This window comes from Colossoma macropomum, unplaced genomic scaffold (genome assembly GCF_904425465.1).
Source record: "Colossoma macropomum unplaced genomic scaffold, Colossoma_macropomum, whole genome shotgun sequence".
NCBI classification, from domain to species: domain Eukaryota; kingdom Metazoa; phylum Chordata; class Actinopteri; order Characiformes; family Serrasalmidae; genus Colossoma; species Colossoma macropomum.
This window is the reverse complement of record NW_023494810.1, coordinates 19,596,930-19,613,612: the sequence shown is the minus strand read 5'-3', so window position 1 is coordinate 19,613,612 and position 16,683 is coordinate 19,596,930. Positions and strand designations below refer to the sequence as shown.

The window sequence follows — 16,683 nt, the reverse complement described above, 5'->3', positions numbered from 1 at the left end:
TGTTGTTTTGTGATTGTGGCTTATATTTTTAAATTTTAGAATTGCTTTATTTTTCTGTAACAACATGCATTAGTTATTGTACAACATCTAGTTATCAGAATGGATGAATAAATAAATAAATAAAATGAAAATAAATAAATAAATAACCCGCAAAACGTGTGAAAAAAGTTTTTTTCCTAATGTTTCACAATAATGAGATGAAATTTGCAGCAGCATTTAAAGGACCATATCATTAAGTAGGGTTGGAAAAGCCAACTTACTGTTCATCAGAATCTTATTAGGGGTCCAAGCACCTTTAGGTGCATGGAACCCTATTGCTTTTGCTCAGATTTTTCTTCTTCTTCTTCTTCTTCTTCTTCTTCTTCTTCTTCTTTTTCTGCCCTAAAATGGTTTGTGGAGAAGACACCGTAAGTCATCCAAAGACCAAACTTAGAGGGTAGGTGTAGATTCCCCCCCACTACTCAGGCAACTGAAATGACCCCAGTTGGCCTGATGGTGGTGCTATAGAGCAACATTTTACATTTTTGCCCATATCTCCTGAACCATGGGGGCTACCCTCAAAATTCTTGCTTCTACATAATCCTTGCTTTATTCTACATCAATGCCCCTCTGCATGTTTTTAGCTCCGTCCCCAAATTTATCATCATAATTGACAAAATATGTGACATCTACATTTTTCTACTAGTCTGAGGTTTTTCAAGATATCAACACAATATTGGTCTCAAAATGTTCAGGGGAGTCTGGAGGTCAAGAATTATAAAAAAAATTTGAATATTTATAAACAGTATGGCTGGCACATGCCAATTAAGCCCCTCTGGGTTTGGCTTAATTCACATAAATGTCCTGTACCCCACATGATTCTGTGGAAGCCCACCAAGGTTGATACCGATTACTCAATAGGGGGCGCTATTACAGCGAAAAATCTGTTTCTCAGCAACCGCTCGGCCAATTGAGCTGAAACTTTGCATGCTGTATCCATGGCCTAATATTTACAAGATCTATTAAGGACAACTGAATCATTTGACAAATATGGCCGCCATTGGACAATAAGCTTTCAACAGGCATTTGGAGGGCCAATCATCACAAAAATTATATCATGTGTCCATATAGGCAATCTCTAATAGCCTATAAAGTTTGACCTCAATTGGCCATGAGGTGGCGCTACAGAGTATAAACGAGAATAAGTCCTATAAATTTTATCATATATCAAAATAAATCAATAAATATCATTGCTTACACTGAGCATGACATTTTATCCAATACAAGTCTTTTAAAATTCTGTAAAGTTTTTCTTTGATTGATCAATGTTTGAAAATTGAGCTTTTCAAATTAGTCTGTGGATTTTAAAACAACTGTTTCAATTTTGGTCTTCAAACAATCTGTGGAGTCCGTAGGTAAATAATTATCAAAAAAAACTTGACTTTATTGCAAAGAACAGACATGAGACACCAATGAATCTGTTTGGCCTGGCCTTTTCTGACTTAGGGGGCTATAGATTCTTTAGTTTTTAGGTGATTGTGATAAATCTTGGTAAACTTGTACACTACTGTTTTCTGATGAAACATGCAAAGTTATATTTTTCTATGCATTATATTCTTCTATGAATGAAATAAAGAAAAGATAATAGTTTTAAATTACACATCTTATTAACGTCTAAAACATTGCAATTATATGTCTGTTCCAAAACTGCACAGGAAATGTGGAAATTTGAGTTAAAGCCAGGATGGCCACATAATTAATAAGGGTAATATATTTTCTGCCCAGCAGAGGGAGCATCAGCATTAAATGCAAATTATGACTTCAAACATACTTATGGTCATAGTCTTTGCAACATCTATCTTGCGGCAAAGGAACTTTCAGAATTTTATGTATTCCACTGAGCCAAGCAATTTTGCTTATACAAGTCTTATAAAAAACTCTATTGTTTTTCTGTAAATCATCAGAGTTTGAAAACTGATGTTTTCATACTGCTTGCTGAAATGTTTTTGCAACGTCTCAAACTTGGTCTCTAAACAACCGTCAAAGTCTCAACAGTTATTAAATTGTCAACAATTATTATTAAAGATCAACAATTATTAAAAAAAACCTTGGCTTTTAAGCACAATGTTATTGCAAGTTATGGATCAATCAGTTTGGTCCAGCCGATTCAGAAACAAGGGACCACAAATCTGTCACTTATGCTCTGATTGTGACCAAAAAAGATATATACATTGCAAATAATCAGCTGAGGAAACCTATGAGATTTGGCGTGAATTGGCTTAAGTTGGCTCTTACAATGCTCAATGTACTGCCAACAATCTAAAATGTAATTATTCCTGTCTAAGATTAAAATAAAGACATGACTATTGTTTCAAATTATGCATCTTAATAAGAATTAACACTTTGCAAATATGTGTAGGTTGCTTAACTGTACAGGAAATCATATAATTTGATTTCAGCAAATTTTAATTAGAGCAAGAGGTGTTTTATATTTCTCTGGCCACCAGAGGGAGCCAAATCAATAACTGCAAATGTCAATGTTCAACTAATTAATAAAAAATATACTATTAGTGGAAAGCTTTACTCTATGTCTTTAGGTCAAGACAATTTCTGTAATTTTTGCTTTCCACTGTGCCTGACAATTTTGCAAATACAAGTCTTTTAAAAAACTTTATTGTTTTTCTGTAAATCATCGGAGTTTACAAACTGATGTTTTCATACTGCTTGCTGAAATGTTTTTGCATTGTCTCAAACTTGGTCTCTAAACAACCGTCGAAGTCTAAAGATCAATAATTATTTAAAAAACCTTGGCTTTTAAGCACAATATTATTGCAAGTTATGGATCAATCAGTGCGGTCCAGCCTATTCGGAAACAAGGGACCACAAATCTGTCACTTATGCTCCGATTGTGACTAAAATTGATATATACATTGAAAATTATCAGTTGAGGAAACATATGACATTTGGTTTGAATTGGCTTAAGTTGGCTCTTACAATGCTCAATGTACTAATCTAAAATGTAATTATTCCTGTCTAAGATTAAAATGAAGACATGATTATTGTTTCAAATTATGCATCTTAATGACACATTAACACTTTGCATAATGTGTACGTTGTACTGTACAGGAAATCCTATAATTTGATTTCAGCAAATTTTGTTCAGAGCAACAGTTTTTCTCTGACCACCAGAGGGAGCCAAATCAGTAACTGCACGTCATTGTTGACATATACATGGAAAGCTTTACTGTATGTCTTTAAGCGAAGAGCATTTCTGAATGTTATGTTTTTCACTAAGCCTAACAATTTTGCAAATACAAGTCTTAAAAAACTTTCAGTAATATCATGGTTGAAAAAAGATGGAGAATAGACATTGCTTACTAATTCATGAGTTTAAATCAAATTAAATTTTTTTTAAAACAATCATATTGAAAATATCATGACTTAAGCACAGTGTGGCTGAAGATTTGAATAATTTGGTGTGAATTGGCTTATTCTGCCATAAAAGGCTAATAATACACCAATAATTGTCTGAATATAACCAAATTTGACACAAATGTACAAAATGACAAACTGACAGTGTATTATGATTTCGTTTGAAATTATACTACTCAGTAGTCACAGCAATTGCAAGGTGGAAACTAATTCCCAATGGGGTGGTGCTAGGTTCCTTATTGCTCTAGACCGATAAATTCTCTCAAAAAAATAGGTCTGCTGTGGGCCTCTTGTAGCTCACCATGAAAATATCTGCTTTTGAAGATTAAGGTTGTGGGTTTGATTCCCTATACTGGTGTTGGATGGTGCTGTAGCAGTTGTTGTGAACACATGCTTAATTATCTTAATGAAGGGTCTTTCTTAAAAATCCAAAGATTTGCTGCCTTCTATGTCCAGAGACATGAAATTTGTTTATGCTGCTACTTTGTCCTAAAATGGTGCGTGGTTCCTTGTTGCATCCTTTCAATAAATTGTTTCAAAAACTGCAGTTTTGCCGCAGACGTCTTGTGGCTCAGCGTTAGAGCCTCTGCCTTTGAACTCTAGGGTTGTGGGTTCGAATTCCTGTCATGGATGTTAAAATGAGTTGCATAGATTGTAGCAGATGTATCCGTTAGCGGCCTTAATCATAGGAAAAGGAGAACTTTCTTAAAAATCTGAAGATCTGCTGCAGTCTATGACCAGGGGCCGCTACTTTACTCCTCAAGGTCTTCCAGGTGCTTGGACCCCGCAAATTGCCGCTTGCGGCTATATTATTATTACTAGGGTTCAAGCATGCAATGCATTGAACCCTATCGGAATTGTCAAGATTTTTAGGGTTCAAGCATGCAATGCATTGAACCCTATTGGAATTGTCAAGATTTTTCTTATTAGGGTCCAAGCACGCAGTGCGTAGGACCCTATTGCTTTTGCTCGGATTTTTCTTCTTCTTCTTATTATTATTCTTTTTCTCCTGAAAAACGTGTTGTGGAGAACAGACCGTAAGGCCTAGAGACACCAAACTTGGTGGCTAGATGTAGTTTGTGTGCATCTCGCCAGGCAACAAAAATGACCCCGATTGGCCAAAGGGGGGCGCTATAGAACATCAACATAGAACATTTTGCTTCATAACTTCTACACCATGATGTGTAGAGACAAAATTCTTTTTGTGGCTGATTCCTTGGGTCAAGCCAAACAACTTTGCAATTTGGACCATTTAGCTCTGCCCACTTAGATTTTTTGCTAATTTGCATAATATGCAAAACCTACTTTTGCGAACTAGTTCTAGGCTTTTCACTCAATCCTCATGTTTCTGGTATCAAAACATTCAGAAGAGTCTGAACCTCAATAATTATCAAAAAAATGTTGACTTTTATAAACAATATGGCTGCCATATGCTAATGAACCCTTCTGAAATAGCTCATAATTCATTTAAAACTCTATAAGTGGAGAATGCTTCTGCCTTAAACATTGAAACTTTACATGCACATTAAGGCCAAGATTCTGTGTTAGCCTATTAATTTTGGTGGGCATACGTCATTAGGGGGCGGGGCCATTGCCAATTAACTGTTTCTCAGCATCCGTGCATCCGATTGAGCTGAAACTTGGCATGTAGCATCTACTTGACAGACTATAGGTGAATCTTGAAGGACAATTTGATTCATTGAAATTTATGGCCGCCATCAGCCAATCAGCATTCAGCAGGCTTTTGACAGGCTTAACATCGACCAATAATGACAAAACTTGAATGGTGTCTACATGTAGCCCCTTTCTAACAACCAGTGAAGTTTCAACAGATTTGGCCACTAGGGGGCGCTATTCATGAAAAATCATATATTATTACATGATATGAACATATTATTACTAATTTTGACCCATGCTCTGTATGAATCTTATGTAGTACATTATGCCAAACAATTTTACCATTGCATGTTTATTATGAAAATGCATAGTTTTTTGTAATCGTTAACTGTTTGAAAACCATGCTTTCGAACTAGTCTCTGAGTTTTGATCCAAACTTCTCGAATTTGGTCTAGAAATACTCTGTGGCCTCTCTAGGTAAATAATTATCAAACAAAATTGAATTTTTCACTCGACCTGGTGTTGCTCCTTCAATACATCACTGCGGCCATGGCATAGCCAGCTTGATTTGCTATAACTCATCAGTCTTTGGTTGTATCATCTCAAAACTTTGAGCACTTACATCTATTGAGACTCAGACAAGGTGTGCAAAATTTGGTCTAGATATGACCTTTAGAGGGCGCCTTAGCTGTCAAAAACCTCAAAAATCATTAAAGATGCTATTACAGTGTTATTACAAAGTCTACAGATAAACACATGAACCATTTGATTCAGTTCACTGACCTGAATAACTTTGTAATTACATGTCATGTCAAATATTTCACTTCTTGTCTAGTATTTTGAATTATTCCTTTAACAATTACAGCTTATTATACTAAGGTCAAAAGGTCAATCTGAACATAACTCAGTGAACAGCTTTGATCAAGTTCCCTGATCAATTATCATAACATGTGGAGACCTTTTGACCAATTCTAAACCACTTTCAGTGAGCTCCTCTATGCCAAAAGGGCCCCTTATGAGTGCACTGGGTCTCATTATGGCCTGATTATCAAAGCCTTAAACATGGAGAAACAAAACCCCTTGCAAACAGAACTATGACAGATATTTTACCATTACTCATGTATTTTTGACATCTATGTTGATAATCTTTTGCATGTTCTACAAACCTTTGTAGATCAGTCCATAGAAATGTAAACATATGTTGAAAGTAAAATGGTTCATGACAAATGAAGGCCTTGCGATAAACTCAGACTTCATTTCAGCCTCTATGCCTCGAAGGCCCAAACTGCATGAGGCCTGATTAGGCCTATTTGGCTCAAAGTGCATGAGAGCTTCTTGTGCTTATGCGTGCTTGGACCCGCTCATTGCCGCTTGCGGCTATGTTTAGGGTTCAAGCACGCAGTGCGTAGAACCCTATTGTTTTTGCTTGGATTTTATTAGGGTTTATTAGGGTTTATTAGGGTTCAAGCATGCAATGCATTGAACCCTATTGGAATTGTCAAGATTTTTCTTATTATTAGGGTCCAAGCACGCAGTGCGTAGGACCCTATTGCTTTTGCTAGGATTTTTCTTCTACTTCTTCTTCTTATTAGGGTTCAAGCATGCAATGCATTGAACCCTATTGGAATTGTCAAGGTTTTTCTTATTATTATTTTTCTTCCCTAAAACAGAACGCACAGCCCAAACCGTAAGTCCTAGAGACACCAAACTTGGTCAATAGGTAGTAGTCCCTCCCGCTACTCAGGCGCAAGGAATCAGCCCAGTAGGCCACAAGGGGGCGCTATTGCGCAGGTCAACGCGTTTTGGCCTATAACTCCTAAAAAAAGATTTTTCCTTGACAAGACATATTTTTTTCCTGGTTCCTTGGGTCCAAACAAACAACTTTGCCATTGGGACCATTTAGCTCCGCCCACTTAGATTTTGAGCTCATTTGCATAATATGCTTTTGCGAACTAGTCCTACAATTTTTGCCCGATCCCCATGTAGTTGGTGTCAAAAAATTCAGAAGAGCCTCAAGGTCAATAATTATCAAAAACATTTAGACTTTTCTAAACAACATGGCTGCCATATGCAAATGAACCCTTCTGGATAAATTCAAAATAATTCAGAATTAATTGAGAAATCTGTAACTCAAGAATCCTTCAGCCAAAAAATTTCAAACTTCACAGGCCATGTTAATACCCCATTTTGAGGTAGCCATTCGATTTTTGTGCGCATATGTAATTATGGGGTCGGAGTTAATGCTACATGGCTGTTTCTCAGCATCCGTACATCCGATCTAGCTGAAACTTTGCAGATACCATCTGTTGGCCAGACTATAAGTGAATCCATAAGGACAATTTGATTCATTGAAGTATATGGTTGCCATCGGCCAATAAGCATTTAGCAGGCTTTTGACAGGCTTAACATTGACCAATCATCATGAAACTTAAATGATCTCTACATTTAGCCACTTTCTAACAACCAACCAAGTTTCAAAAGATTTGGCCACTGGGGGGCGCTATTCATAAAAATTAACTTATTATTACATATTATTATTCTTTTATTACAAGTTTACTTGAAAGTCCTTGTGTATCATATTAAGTATGTTATTCCAAACAATTTTGCCAATGCATATTTATTACAAAACTACATAGTTTTTTTGTAATCGGTAACTGTTTAAAAAGCCTACTTTTCGAACTAGTCCCTGGATTTTGATCCAATCTTTTTGAACTTGGTCTGGAAAAATTCTTTGGCATGTGTAGGTAAATAATTATCAAAAACATTTTGACTTTTCTACTCAGGGTCGTGTGGATCAATCAATTAATTACTGCGACCATGGCATTGTTAGCTTGATAAGCTATAACTCAACAGTCATTGGTCAGATCATGTCCAAACTTTAAGGACTTTTACATATTTGGACTATAATTGTGTTTGCCCAGTTTGGTCCAGATTGGCCTTTAGGGGGCGCACTGAAAAATCAATAAAAATGCTATTACAATGTTATTACAAGGTCGACAGATAAACAAATGGTGCCATACGACTCAGATCAATCACCTAAACAACTTTCTAAGTGCATGTTCTGTCACAAATTATACTGTTTGTCTGGTATTTTGGCTTATTCATTTGAAGACTACATTATACGAAGGCTTATTATACAAAGGTCAAAAGGTCAATCTGACCAAAACTTGGTAAACATCTTTGGATATGGTCCCTGATCAAGAATCATACCATATTGTGGCCTTTTCACCAATTCTGACCCACTTTTACTGAGCTCCTCTACACCCTTAGGACCTCTTATGAGTTCATTGGGCTTCATTATGGCCTACATCAAATCAATGGCTTAAATATAGAATCATTCCACTGTGCAAGTGCAACTTCTTGGATGTTCTACAAAGCAGTGTAGATCAGTACATATGAATGCAAACCTATAATGTGTTTAAAACACCACTGCTTCTTGTTTATGGCAACTGAAGGCCTTTTGATGAACTGACTTCCTATCAGTTCTGTTCACTCTGCCTATGAATAAGACCCATAGCTTGAGGCCTTTTTAGGCCTAATGGGCGAAACCAAAAGCTTGAGGCCTTTTTAGGCCTAATGGGCTAAACCAAAACCTTGAGGCCTTTTTAGGCCTAATGGGCTAAACCTGCAGTAGGGCCTGTACTGCTGTTGCATGCTTGAACCCGCTCATTGCCGCTCGCGGCTATATTTATTATTATTATTCTACACTCAAATTTGGTCAACTTTTCACGGTCCACAGTTTTTGATGTAAAATGACCAAATTTTGCACAGATGTTCCTCATATAAGGGAATAGTGCGCCCGTACTTTTTGGACCGATCCGATGGACAGTTCGACGATCGTTCAAAGATGAAATTTTCCCATTAAAAATGAAAGGTGGAGTGTTCAGAACATTCAGTCTAACTGCCACAAGTAATGTCACAATGCACATCTCTTACACAGACACTCATGCACAGTACACACAGACTCACAAGCATACCGCCCAATGGCCCGCAATAACAACAATAACAGTAATAACCAAACTGAAATGGTAATAACAGAAATCAAAAAGTAATAAACGATTCTAAGAGAAATAACACAGTAACAACAGTGACAACCGTAACAATACATATTTAACACACCCCACAGCACAAACACACGCAACACACCACAGAACTCTCTCTCTCTCATACACACACACACACACACACACCACAAACAGACACCACATACATAACAAAACACACGCACTACAAACACACCACACAAACAACAAAAACACATCACAAACCACACATACTCAATACATATTCCACACACATACTCAACGAAAAACACACAAACTGAACGCATACCACACCACACATACACCACACATACACACCACAAAACCACCACACCACACACACATCATACACACCACAAACACAAAATACACTCTACATACAACACACACTGAACACAACAACGACTCCACACCATTAGCACTCTACACTACACACACCCAGACTCAACACACAACAAGCACTCCATGCCACACACTCTACACACCATGGTAGCAGTGGATTCAAGTGTCAGTAAATTTAAGGTGGCAGTGGATTTAAGGTAGCAGTACATTTAAGGTGGCAGGGGATTTAAGGTATCTGTAAATTTAAGGTATCAGTAAATTTAAGGTGGCAGTCAATTTAAGATGATGACAAAACCATGTATCAGATGTGTCAGTGCCTAACTGCAAAACTGAACTCCAACATGATGGCTAAGAAAGACAGTGATCAGTACAGCTAGCAGATAATGCTAATGCTAGTCAGTCAGTGAACATACAGCAAATAACTTTGTGTTTTTATGGTTAAAATCTAAAGAAATTATATTTAACGGGGGCCTTTTGGCCCATGTCTGAGGGGACTTTAACAACACCCCTGGTAAAACTTGATATAAATACATACATCACTTATTATCCAATGCCAAAAGTTGGTCAACTGACTCTCGGAAATTTCTGGGCAATAAATGCAGTGAACCAGATAAAATTTAAAATTAATTAGACCATAGCCATTTAGTAAATGTATCGAGATTTGATTAGATTTGGGCCCATCCTTTGAACACCAGAGAAAATAAGGCGGGGTAATAGAGTAACTTGGGGGCTTCTTCCCTCAGGTTACTCTACTGCTTGTAACAAGAAACGGCCCTTTTAACAAACTTTTCCCGCAGTTCTGCTCTCGGCCCACTAGAGGGCCTGATTAAACAGGCTGACACTGTCGTCAAGCAGATCGTCACATAGAATCCTCACGTTTCTGATTGCGTCACACGGAGCAGGAAAAGAACAAAATGGAGGAGTACGCGAGGGAGCCATGGTAAGCCGGTCAGCTGAAATACCTTGATATGTTGTCGTTTGCTAATTTAGTTATCTGTGTTCTCTCTGAAATAAATCTGGTAATTGGACGTCTTGTCAAAATTGATCTTAAATCAGCATCACGTGGAATGATTGACTCACGCTTTGCTGCCACGATGCCTGCGCTAACTAACCTGACGAGCTGGATGACCTTGCTCCTTTAGCTCTGTTAGCACTATTAGGAATGACTATGGTTTTGTCGTTTATTCCTAGTGACCATACGTAGGTATAAAACTTTTGAGACTGGGCAGGTTTTATCTAATTTGCTGAAAGTACAATTTGCGTTGTATTTTAAATAACGTTAGCAAGCTTGCTGTCTGTATCGTATCTGTCTTACTCTAATGGTAGTTTAGAAGTTAGTTATTCTGCTCTGATATCTTGCCGCTGTGGTGTGTAATTTGGCTCTGTTTCGATAACATGATATTGTGTTTAAGACACTCACATTTACTTTCGCAAAAAGATAAGTTTATATAAATTAGAAATGGCAAGTAGCAGTTATATCTGTCACAATCCTTAGCTGTCCTGATTCGTTTTTTGTGAAAAAAAAATGGTTGTGTCTGTATTTACATTGGTCTCTTGTCTTCTTTCAGTCCGTGGAGGATAGTGGACGACTGTGGCGGTGCATTCACCATGGGAGCAATAGGTGGAGGAATATTCCAGGCTGTTAAAGGCTTTAGAAACTCACCTGCTGTAAGTTCAGCTGTTTTGTGTAGTTGAAATGCCGTGATAGTAATGGTCATTTGACTTGTTGACAAAAACTAAATCACATCTGTAATGCACTGTTATCACACTGTTGTATTAAAATTTGATAAATGTAGTTGTATGTAAACGTGCCAAGAGGATTGGATTCCTCTCATCAAGTGTATCATCTTTTTCAATTACTTTCTTCTGCAAGACACTGTAGGTCTTTAAAAATTAAGACAGCCTGTTTCAGGAACAGCTTTTCTTTACTGCAGGAAGATGATGAAATACTTGTGAACCGTGTGTATCATTAGGGTTGGCTTATATTGCAAAAACACGTCAGAATTATTGCCACTCTGACTATGTACATTCTTTACAAGATAACAGCACTGTGTCTTCTTGCATAATGCTGGATAATGTGGGACAATACATCTAAAACAATCACACATTTTTTACACACATGTTTTAGCATAAATTTGTTTTATTCAGTTGTTTTATCCATAATTGCTCTGTTTGCTGATCAGCCTATGCTGGAATTTGTAATGTTCATTTCATTACGTTACATTTTTATGTGTATTTTTTATGTTTTCTGTTCTTCAGGGAATGAACCACAGACTAAGGGGGAGCATGACAGCCGTTAGGACAAGAGCCCCACAACTAGGAGGTAAGAGTTTACTCTTACAGATTGTTTCACATATCTCAGTGTTATGGCATGTTTCAGTAAAGGGGATGTCACTGTTAATTATTTTAGTAATGTAGTAATCTACCAGATATTTTAAAGATTAATCAGCTAATTTGGCCTTTTTTTTAAGCCAAACAGTAAAAATGAACTTAACATTAATAAACCATCTATATTCAGTGTTTTTAGTTTAGTATGTTTGGAATATAGTTTTTACTCATCCCTACTCAGGTGTCTTGAAAATTTAATACTGTGACATATACTATAAAAGTTGGTGCAAAGTCTACATAGTAGAATTTAGAGTTGCTTTCACTGCTCTGGAACATCTATTACATGTCAGAATCTAGAAATTCAGACACATTTAAAATCCCCAAATGGTTTTGAAATTTTTACAGGAAGTTTTGCTGTATGGGGCGGACTCTTTTCAATGATTGATTGCGGGCTGGTGAAAGTGCGGGGAAAAGAGGATCCCTGGAACTCGATAACAAGTGGAGCCATGACGGGTGCTATCCTTGCTGCAAGAAGTGAGTCAGGATTTAGGCCTATATTTCAGATTCATGCATGACTTTGGTATACAACTGTATGACAGTTCAGTGAGTAAAAAAAATATTTGTGACATACTGACACAAATTGGAATGGTTTCCACTGTTCTATAAAAAACAGTCCATGATATTCCTAAAACGAAATGAAACATGAAAGTAAGAACGATTAAAATCCAAAACTGTTTCTTCTTTGTGCATATTTAAACATATTTGTTTTTTTTTTTCCCCAGTATCTAAAATATGTTGTATCATGGTGCAACAATGTGACTTTTCCCATTTTTTGACTAGGCACTGCAGTATAGTACGGTAAGGTTACATGTCTGGGATCATGCATTTTACCATAATTTCCACTGGCGAGTAACCTATACCGTACCTGAGTTTTCTATCCAGAGTAACAAGTGTGGGCTGGAATGTATTGGTGGAGCGAGAAATAGCACAGACCATTGATTGGTCAATGCAGTCTTCACAGAAAGCTCTCCATTGTTGCTACTGTTGTTTGAGGTTACACACCAGCATGGGACCACCAGACAACCTCCAGAGAACTTACTTTCTCAGTTCTGTTGTGACATTGGAAAGAGATGCATGTATCTCAAGTACAGATAGTTCTGGATTCAGATTAGTAACGTACCATTCTGAACCGTACTGCATTACCCATAGGAAAAACACAAATGTGTGTTATTTCACTCCTACTCTCTAGGTGTTATGTTAATAATACACATAAATGATGTTCTGTGTTGGCTATCTGCCATTGTTCTATTAGGGTTTGTTAAATTGATATTGATCCATGCTCTCTGTTCTTAGATGGGCCGGTTGCCATGGTTGGTTCTGCTGCTATGGGAGGCATACTGTTAGCATTGATAGAAGGTGCTGGAATCCTTCTTACAAGATTTGCTTCTTCACAGTTCCCTACTGGTGAGTGCAAAAAAGTTTATAGCCGCCTTATCATGAGATGTCATTAGTCATGAACATTTGGTGTTGAGTTGTTTAAACACCATTATTTTTTCTTCCCCCTTTAGGTCCACAGTTTGCAGAGGAACCTGCTCCTATGCCTGCCCCTTCTTTTGGGGACTACAGACAGTACCAGTGAGAGGCCAGTTCGTCTTGAGGTCTTTCAAATTTCCATGAACTCATCTGGGGTGCCAGAGTTGCACTTAAGCACCTGTGGAACTGTCTCTCATTAAATGAGCATGCACCAATGCAGCCCACCATTAGGAACTTTTGTCTGAGAATGAAAAGGCCAAACACTTTTTCACTGGTCTTCTGCAGTATGCCCTTTTGCTGTTTTCAGCTATTTTGTTTGTAGTTCACCCTATTTAAAGTCTTCTTTAGTCCAGCAAGGGATGAATGATGTGATGTCTGCCTTGAAGTGTCTTCACTTTATTCATCATACGTCTGTTGACATCAGGTAAAGACAGAAATTGGGAACACTGTAGATGATGCCAGTTTATTCAGACAGACCAGTGTTTCCCATCTTTGGTCCTGGAGTAGTCCTCCATGGCTTATTTTCCTAGGTATAACACCTTTATTTTAAGCTCATTAAAGGCTTGCTTATTAGTTGATGAGTCGTATTTTGAGCCGCTAAATTATGGACTAAGAATAGCAAGGAGACCAATATTGGACCGTTTGCTCAAAAAGCAACTGAAATTGTGTGTTTGGATGTGATTCACTTTGTATGATTGTGTGTCTGCATGTATGTGGGTATATAAAAGTTACACAGACATGCATTAGTGGAATATTTTGCCTTAACGTCCTCTGTCTCATGGGTTCTGCTTAAGCCCTTGTTATATAGTTACTTTCATAAACCTTTACCATCTGAATGTCCCTGAACTATTCACTTTTTGAAGTTGCTATTTATTTTTTACAAGAGGTACAGCAGATTTTATGTGTTTTATGTCTTCTTGTGCTTCATTCAGCTTAACAGAATAATATTAGGACCATTATGGGCAAAGGATGTTTTTCAGATAAAAGGTTAAAACGGTGGACAGATTTCAGGTGGCAGATGTCAAATTGGATTGAATACTATTGTGAATAAACAGTTATTACTGTACTGGAGTTAAGCACTTACGTTCATGTTCATTGGTCAATGACAGTGCCTGTGTGGACGTTAGCAATATTTACATTACAGCATAATTACGATCACTTACAGAACACACTACATAGATTCAGCTGTTGTTATTGCAAGGAAGAACGTACCAGCATTATTCATGTGGATCGTATGTGGTACAATTTAGCAAATGCTGTCTTTTTTTGCTTTAATTATGTAAGGCAGCCCAGAGCAGAGACCCTGCGCATTTTTATCTGTGTCTATAGCAGACATCTGCCATAGACAGATAAAAATATGAGCTAGATTTTGCTGTTGGATGTGTTTTCCTTATGTTGCAATGGACTTCTTTGCTTGTCTATATATTTTTTTTTAATTCCTATTCTGATTTATTTATGTATGTAATGTGTGTTCATTTAAGCATTGAGGTCTAGATCACTTAATAATGAGCATAATGCAAGAAACACTAAGAAAACACAGGGAGAACCCCACCTCCAAACACACACTTTTAGGCACTCTTAAGTCCAGAACCCATAGACATCACCAGACAATGTTTTTTTTTCCCCCTCTGGTGATGCTTTGCTAGGCCTTTACTGCAGCTGTCTTCAGTTCTTCTTGGGACTTCTTGGGACATTTTATGTTTAGTTTTGCCTCAGTAAGTGAAATCCTTGCTCAGTTGGATTGAAGTTGGGTGACTGACTTGACCATTGCATTGAAGCAAGGTTGTATGCTTTGGATCATGAACGCTTCCATCCCTTCTCCATACTCTTCTTATAATTCTAGTACAAGTTGATCTTTGTCTCATCTGTCCAGAAGATGTTGTTCAAGAACTTCATGGGCTTTTTTATTTTTGTATTTATTTATTGATTGATTGATTGGCAGTTTCTAATCTGTTTTTCCTGTTTGGCCTTTTGGTGTTTCTGAGCTCAGCAGTACGTTCTTTAACAATGATTGGCTACACCAAACGGTTTTCTAGACCTTTTATCTTCTTATTTGTAGGTGAAATAATGAGGGAGTAACACACCTGGCCATGAAACATCTGAACAGTCAACTGTCCTATTACTTTTGAGTCCTTAAAAATGAATGTAAATACTCCCAATAGCTGAAAAGTCTTCACTGTTCATATTTATTGATTAATTTCAAATTCAATATGCTGTAGTAGATAGCTAAAATAACAGTAACTTTGTCTACGTCCATATATTTATGGACCTGACTTAGGGCTGGGTGATAAAACGATAACGATAATTATCGCGATATAACTTTTCCTCGATAGAGCGATACAACATGTTCGATAAATGTTTGATATAATACACCATTCTCACACTTGCTCTTTCTAGCGAAAGCCTTGGAGGCATCTTCTGCAAAGAAAGCGACACTACTCTGCTGTCGCCAGGAGAGGGTGCACTTCCGAGTTTTTCTACATGATTAGAGAGGGAGGGGGCCACGAGTAAGATGAGTCTTTAGCAACGGCTGAAACGTGGAGTTACACATTCCCTGTTTGCGTGGAGCGACCGGCGATCTGTTCTCCTGTGACCGAGTGTGAGTGATGAGGTCAGTGGTGTAACTATACTGTCCAGTGAACTCACCTCTTTCCTAACATCCTAACCAGCTTCAGCAGCGTTAAATCACAATCACACTCCTCACAACTAAAGTGCTGTTACAGCGCCAAACCGTCATATTTAAGTATTAGTGCATTCCCAAGCAACGAAAGTGAAAAAGATGTGGGTTCATGTAAATTACAGCCCTGATTTAAACAAAAGTAAACTGTAGCTGTCAGGCATTGGAGAGCGGGAGAGCCCTAGCTTTCCAAGCTAGCTGTTTTTTGCAGCTGGCTAACTTGAAGCAGCGCTCCATCACACAGAGAATTGATGATACTGTAGATCAAACACGACACAAAAGCACCGCTTTCAGTTTACCTAAAAAGAGGACTCTGTTTGTCTGGTGTTGATATTTTGCGGTGCACCACTTAAACTACTATGATAGTATAGAGAAATCCAGTCGTCGCTAGCTGGTGCCTGAATACTGTGATGTCATTTGTAACGGGGTAGCCGAGCACTCGTCACCAGTTAAAAATAATCTGTTTTCTTTCTTAGATTATGACTATTACAAAATAGCCATGCTTTTCCAGCTGGTAAAAACAGCTCACCAGACACTTTCTCCCACTCTCCCATGACAGATTTGTGAAATGTTCCACTGTTTGGCGAGTGTTTGTCGTGTTCCGACCATAAAGGATCATTTAAAACAGCAATTAACCACCCAGGAGCAAAAATCAGCCTTCAAACTCGAAAGAAATAATGATTTGACATTTATCGCGGTATGTATCGATATCGAACGATATGAATTTTGTTT

At 37.6% G+C, this 16,683-nt stretch overlaps 1 protein-coding gene across 1 annotated transcript; it reads left to right on the top strand.

Moving 5' to 3' along the window:
- The first annotated feature begins 10,254 nt into the window (after window positions 1–10,254).
- On the top strand, window positions 10,255–14,345 carry timm17a (translocase of inner mitochondrial membrane 17 homolog A (yeast)). Its single transcript, XM_036559617.1, has 6 exons — window positions 10,255–10,353; window positions 10,982–11,081; window positions 11,673–11,736; window positions 12,147–12,275; window positions 13,095–13,205; window positions 13,310–14,345. The coding sequence occupies exons 1-6, from the start codon at window positions 10,328–10,330 to the stop codon at window positions 13,378–13,380; spliced, it is 501 nt and encodes a 166-aa protein (XP_036415510.1). The 5' UTR covers window positions 10,255–10,327; the 3' UTR covers window positions 13,381–14,345.
- The last annotated feature ends 2,338 nt before the right edge of the window (window positions 14,346–16,683 follow it).

Bases quoted from the DNA above. Each gene is read 5' to 3' on its own strand.
- timm17a (XM_036559617.1), top strand. From the start codon at position 10,328: ATGGAGGAGTACGCGAGGGAGCCATG. The intron at 11,737-12,146 runs GTAAGAGTTTAC...AAATTTTTACAG, and splicing joins AAGAGCCCCACAACTAGGAG to GAAGTTTTGCTGTATGGGGC. The intron at 12,276-13,094 runs GTGAGTCAGGAT...CTCTGTTCTTAG, and splicing joins TGCTATCCTTGCTGCAAGAA to ATGGGCCGGTTGCCATGGTT.